The 6,350-nt window shown below is 61.5% G+C and overlaps 1 protein-coding gene across 4 annotated transcripts in view; it reads left to right on the top strand.

Moving 5' to 3' along the window:
• Positions 1 to 4,101, top strand: part of ITGB2 (integrin subunit beta 2) — a 35,514-nt gene extending 31,413 nt beyond the window's left edge. For all 4 annotated transcript variants that reach the window (XM_082392534.1, XM_082392533.1, XM_082392532.1 and 1 more), the window contains 4 exons: positions 81 to 300; positions 516 to 718; positions 2,500 to 2,666; positions 2,828 to 4,101. In XM_082392534.1, the coding sequence (XP_082248660.1) occupies positions 81 to 300; positions 516 to 718; positions 2,500 to 2,666; positions 2,828 to 2,890 (653 nt within the window). In that variant the 3' untranslated portion in view covers positions 2,891 to 4,101. The remainder of the gene's footprint in view (positions 1 to 80; positions 301 to 515; positions 719 to 2,499; positions 2,667 to 2,827) is intronic.
• The last annotated feature ends 2,249 nt before the right edge of the window (positions 4,102 to 6,350 follow it).

Here is a 6,350-nt window from a genome sequence, read left to right on the forward strand (position 1 = left end):
CGCCCCTGGGGTGGGGTGGGGGTGGGGGCTCGGGCGGGGGCTCGGGCGGGGCTGAGTCTGCGGGGGCCCCTGTCTTCCAGAGCGAGGGCTCTGCTTCTGCGGCACCTGCAGGTGCCAGAACGGCCACGAGGGCTCGGCGTGCCAGTGCCTCAAGTCTACGAAGGGCTGCCTCAACCTGGATGGCGTCGAGTGCAGCGGCCGCGGCCGGTGCCGCTGCAACGTGTGCCAGTGCGACCCCGGCTACCAGCCACCCCTGTGCCTCGAGTGCCCGGGCTGCCCCGCGCCCTGCGCCCGCTACGCGTGAGTGTCCCGCCGCCCCGCCGGCCTCGCGCCTCCGCGGCCCGGGAGAACCGCCGTCCGGCCGGACCCGGGGCAGGGGCGCTGGGGGCGGCCCTCCCCCGACTGCCCTGCACGGCCCCGCAGCTCCGGGTGGCCCGGGCCCCGCGCCGCGCGGACACCCGGGGCCCCGCGCCCCCGCCCCTCCTGCCCGCGGTCACGCCGCGCCTCGCCCGCAGCAACTGCGCTGAGTGTCTGAAGTTCGACCAGGGCCCCTTCGCCAAGAACTGCAGCGCGGCGTGCGGGGAGACGAAGCTGCTGCCCAAGCCACTGCCCGGCCGCACGTGCAAGGAGCGCGACTCCGAGGGCTGCTGGATGACCTACACCCTGTTGCAGCGCGAGGGGCGGGACAGATACGACGTGCACGTGAACGACACGCGCGGTGAGCCCGGGCGGGTGGGCTCAGGACCGGGTCCCCGCGCCGCTCAGCCTGCCCGCCGTGCGCCCTGCTCCGGGGCGGCCGGCTGACCCGCAGGGGCGCTGCCCGGAGCGCTGGCGCTGAGCGCGGCCTGGAGCGCAAGCCCCGAGAGCCGGCCGGGGGGACCATGGGGGCCGCCGGACCCACATCCGGCCCTGGCCCTGCAGGGGCCCGCGGAGCCGGAGCCGGAGCCGGCTTCCCCAGGTGCCGCTGCCCGCCCGCCGCCCGGCTCGCCGGGGACCCAGAGGCTGACTCTGTCTTCATAGGTTCCCGGGACACGGGGTGGGGACACAGGAACCGGTTCCCAGGGGCCAAGACGCCGGCGGGGCGTGTCTCAGAGGTCAGGAGGTCTCTCTGAGGAGGACACTTGCAGCTGAGACCAGGGGATGAGGGGGTGAGAGCTGCTGGGCTGGGCTCTTACTGGGCCCCTGTGAGTCCGGGGGCGGCGGCGGGGGCGGGGTGGGAGGGGTTGGGCTTATGTCTCTTCCCAGACACACCGGGAGGCTGCCAGCCGGCTTTCAGCGGAGTGAGCTGCGCTTTCACAGGCCGGGCACAGACCCGGGAAGGGCCGCTGCCCAGTCCGGGCACTGAGCAGGGCTGGGTTGGGGTCCTGGGGGCGGCGTGGGCAGAGCCTGCCCTTGGATGCAACTCTGGGCGGGATCAGCAGGGAGGGCAACAAGTGGGGACGGAGGGTGGGTCAGTGTCGAGGAGGTAGGTTGAGTGTGTGGGACGCGGGGACTTAGAGTAACACACTCACGGGGGGATGGGCTTGAGGGTTACATCAGCAGCACGCCGCGCAGTGTGGACATGCCAGCTCTCGGTACCCCCGCCCCTTTACTGCTCAGAGAGGCTGCGGGGATGGGGCACAGGCTGCGAGGCCGGCCTCTCGGGTGACCGCAGCAGACGCGGGACAGCAGTCCACCCCGGGGTCCTTGCAGGACTGAGACCTGCTCCCAGCTCCCCCTCCCCACGACAGGACCCCCAGGAAGGCAGGTAGGGCCCGAGCCCTTTGTCTGTTACCAGGGCGGCAGAGCCCAGGCTGCTGGTGCAGACAGCTCTCCCCGGGCGTTTTAACAGGCAGGTGTGGGGTCAGGTCTGGTTTTGTGCGGCGCTGGCTAAGTTGTTCCACTTCTGTGAGGACGGGGAGGCCCCCTGGAGAGGCCAGGATGATGCGGTGGGGCGGGGGGTGCCCGCAAACCCCAGTGCCCACAAGCCGGGCAAACAGGGGCTCACACTGAACATTGTGCCTTGGTCAGCGGCCGCGCGGGCGTGCTGAGGGGGAGTCCAGAGCCTCCCCCTCCCCCAAGCTCAGGAGGAGGCTGGGTGCAGCCCCTCGGGCACTGGGACCCCACCCCCCTCCCTCCCAAGGCTGCTGCCATTGGTTCCCCTGGGAGCGCCTTGCCGAGGAGAGTGCCCACCCCTCAGCTCTGATCCAGCGTGGGTTGGGTTAGGTCCCGGTGATTGGGTCATTGGCTGTCCAGGTGGGAGGCCAGTGTCTGGCCCTGGTTCCTCACTGGCCACCTCGGCCCCCTTTCCTTCTCCATGAACAAAGGGCCTCTCAATTTCATTTGGAACCACAGGGCCTGGCCTTGTGCCCAGCTCTGCACCCTCCCTGGCTGGGGGCCGGGGCCGGGGCCAGGGCCGGTTTGCTCACTACCTGTCGCTGAGATCCAGCAGCGGGACCCCGACACCGTGCAGGGACGGGGCGGGCCTGACGCCCCCACGTGTGTGCCTCCTTGCCTTAGAGTGCATGAAGGGCCCCAACGTCGCCGCCATCGTGGGGAGCACCGTGGCAGGAGTCGTGCTCGTCGGCATCCTCCTGCTGGGCATCTGGAAGGTCCTGACCCATGTAAGTGACCTCAGGGAGTACAAGCGCTTCGAGAAGGAGAAGCTCACGTCCCAGTGGAATAACGTGAGTGGCCCCGGGCCCCCGCGAAGGCGCACCTCCCACCCTCTGCGCCGAGGGCATGCCCACGGGAGTGTGAGCCTGCCTCACCCAACCCTCGCGGCTCATCCCCAGAGCCCAGCGCCTTCCTCCCTGTGCTGACAAGTCACGCTTGCTTTTCTCACCAGGATAACCCCCTTTTCAAGAGCGCCACCACGACAGTCATGAACCCTAAGTTTGCTGAGAGTTAGGGCCGCTTGGTGAAGACAGGGCCTCTTGCACCGCCCAGGTGGGAGCAGCCCACGCCACGTCCCCTCCAGCAGGCCGACCGTGACCCCGTCGCCCGGTGGACTTGGCTGACGACACTTGGCAACTTCACCACTAACTGAAAATCCACCGTTTTTCCTGCCCCTAGAATGACAGATGCGGCCAGATAATTCTAGGAACTCATCAGAAGGGCCAGCCTCCCCCTTCTGATATGAGTGACTTTTCATAGCAACTTGAAGAAGGAATTGCTCGTATCCTGTAAGGTTAGACATGTGTTGTCCTTTGTAAAAATTAGCACAGCAGTCTGATGAAAGGTGGTACAGATTTATTTATATGTGAACTTCTCAGCGTGTAAAATTACATTCCATTGATCATGCTGCCCCCAATCACGTGTACAGAAAAAATTAATAACCCTTCCGCAGGGGCTTCCCTGGGAGCCGGGCTCCGTGCCCCACCTCCACTGCCCTTCACACACTCCGAGGGTCCGTGTAGACTTTGGGCTGCGGCTCAGGGTTCTCTTTTTCTCCTTCCTCACCTGTTGGCCGTGCAAGCCCCTCTCTGTCCCTGCCCGGCCCCACCTCCTAGGCAGCTTTCAGAAGACAGGGGGCAGCCCCAGCAAAGGGGGTCCCCCTGCAGAGCTTGAATGGGGCCGAGGCAAGATGGGAAAGCGGGCGTCTGTCACGCTCTTGGCTGTCTACACCCGCTCTTGGGTAATGAGTGGAAGAGAGTTTAAATAAGTGTGTTTCTCACGGGCTGTTTCCTGGGGTGACCTGGAGGTCAAGGTGATCCGGTGTGATGGTAGTAGGTGGCAGGTCTCAGCGTGATCACCTAGCCGTGTGTGTGTCCGCCAATCTCTGCAGGCTCCATGTGGGTCAGGGTCCGGGTGTGGCCCGTGAGGGCCCGTCAGGGTGGGGCGGTCCTGGGTCCCCAAGGAAAGGGCTCTATTCCGGTATGTTAACATCCTCTGCAGCCCTGCCAATGCTGGCTCTTTCCTCATGTTACACAGACCTGAGAGAAGCAGATGGATGTGAGTACAGGGTGAATATTTGTGAATATTTATTCACGTGCATAGACATAGTTTCAGGTGATACTTGCCCTTATTTTTTTCCGTAAAATGTATAATTTTTTATTAAAACCCCAGCATAACTCTTTATTAAAAGAACATCAGTTCAGGGACTTCCCTGGCGGTTCAGTGGTTAAGAGTCTGCACTTGCACTTACAGAGTACTGCTCATGCCCTCTCTGTGCAGAGAACAGTGGGCAAAAGCAGAGACCCTCACTGCCCTCCCGGAGGTACACAGAGGGTAGCCTCACAGCCAGTATAAAATGATAAACGATGCCCGCTGAGATGGAAAAGCACGTGGTCCAGGATTGAGAGCAAGGTTTAAAGAAATAAAAGTGACCACCTCACCCACTACACTCCCGCAGCTGATAACTTTCACTGCTGCTTGTTTCCCTGCAGGGGGGAAGCTCTGCCCTCCCTGCTCGAGCCCACTCACAGCTGCTTGGACGTCAGCACCCTGTCCTGTCTCGTCCTGTGTCGCCTCATCACTTCCGTCCAAGGAAGTCTGGTGCCCTCCCCCAAACGGCCCCTTCCTCCGGGGTCCCCTGCGTGCAGTCCCCGTGTGCTTCCTGTGTATCCGCGTCCACAGACACCTACTGATCATTTTCCCTCTGTTACAACCGGGGTGCAGTTCCCTCCTGATGCCCCTTGGTCCCCAAAACTCCAGCTAGACGAGTGCCCTTCTTCCTCCGGCAGCACAAGCCCGTGGACCAGAAAAAACGTCCCGAGCCGCGCCCTCCAGCTGAGGCGGTGTCCTCATTCACCTTCTCAATTAGGGTCACAATCCTACATCACTCATCATGGGCCCATCACCCGATGGGCGTTTGTTTCTAGACTGTGGGTGCATTTCAACAGGATAAAACAAAACCCATTTCGCGGGTTGGTTTTACCCTTTTTTAATGCAACCTCCATCGTGCACCGTCCTGTACTTCGGCAGTGTCTCCTCCTTAGCCAGGTCCATCCCAGCGCCCACACCACCTGTGTGGGAACCCAGACGCTGCTAAGGCCCCGGGTCAGCTGGGCCCTCCCCCTCCCCCAGCCCTTCCTCCCTGGGGGGTTCATGCTGTGAACAACTCTGAGCTCCCACACGGGCAGGTTGTGACCTGCGGCAGGTGGCACACACCAGACTGGGGGTGGGGTGGGGCAGGCGGTGGTATCGGAATGACGTGGGAGCACCGTTTACAGCCAGGCCCCAGTGACCAGCTATCCGGGGGTGGCCTGGAATGTCCCTTTTTTTGGGGGGGGGCCACGCCTGTAGCTTGCAGGATCTTAGTTCCCCAACCAGGGATGAGCCCGTGGAAGCGTGGAGTCCTAACCACTGCACCACCAGGGAATTCCCAAGGGATGTCATGGTTTTAACCCTCAAAGTCCCTTACCCCAGGAGACCTTGAAGTCTGGGCAAATCTGGACCGTGGGCCATCTCTGGTATGTGTGTTTTTCCCACACAACCAAGCAATTAACTCAGTTCTCTGAGGACACTGACCAGAGTCCCACAAATTTAACTCCATTCTGACACCGTCTACCTGGAGATCTCACAGATTAAGGGCTTAGTCCCACAAGACCACCCCCCGTCCCTTGCCCATCCCAGGTTGTCATCTGTGCTTCTGACGGACCACCTATAGATCATAGATTTGGTTCATTTGCAAGAGGGGCTCACAGAACTGGGAAACAGTTTACTCACTAGATTACCGGTTTATTTTTGTAATAAATGAACAGCCAGATGAAGAGGTGCACAGGGCAGGGGATGGGGAAGGGGCACAGGGCCCCCAAGCCCTCTGAGCCCACTCTCCCCCCAACTGGAAGCTCCCTGAACACCGTGCTTCTGGGTTTCTCTGGAAGTTCCATTATGCAGGCGTAGGCATGCTTGATCAAATCACTCCAGCCCCTCTCCCCTCCCTGAAGGTGGGGATGCAGAGGGGACTGAAAGTTCCCCAGGCAACCAACCCCCGTCCACTGCTGCTTTCCAAAGGTCACCACACGAACAAACTCAGATATGCTTGAAAGGGGATTGATATGAATAACAAAGACACTCCTGTATCACTCATTACTTGGGAAATTCCAAGGGTTTTAGGAGCTCTGTGCCTTGAACAGATGAAGACCAAATATATATTTCTTAACAGTATCACACCACCCTCTGGGCCCCCAGCAGACCTGCGAATGGGCACATCTGGAGGGCATCTGGCTTTGAGTCCCCTACTTTTAAATTCTAACTGCTGAGGGCCTTTTACTGTATGGGACCTGGGACCCTCCACCTGGGCAGGTGACGAACTAGAATAGGGGGTGCCCTATCATTGCCCTTCCAGAGCAGCACTTCCCAGCTCAGGGTCTCAGCAGCCTGTGCCTGGGGAGCTTTAAACAACACCTCGCCCACCAAGTTCTGAC

Source organism: Balaenoptera borealis (genome assembly GCF_965194805.1).
Source record: "Balaenoptera borealis genome assembly, chromosome: 5".
In the NCBI taxonomy this organism is placed as follows: domain Eukaryota; kingdom Metazoa; phylum Chordata; class Mammalia; order Artiodactyla; family Balaenopteridae; genus Balaenoptera; species Balaenoptera borealis.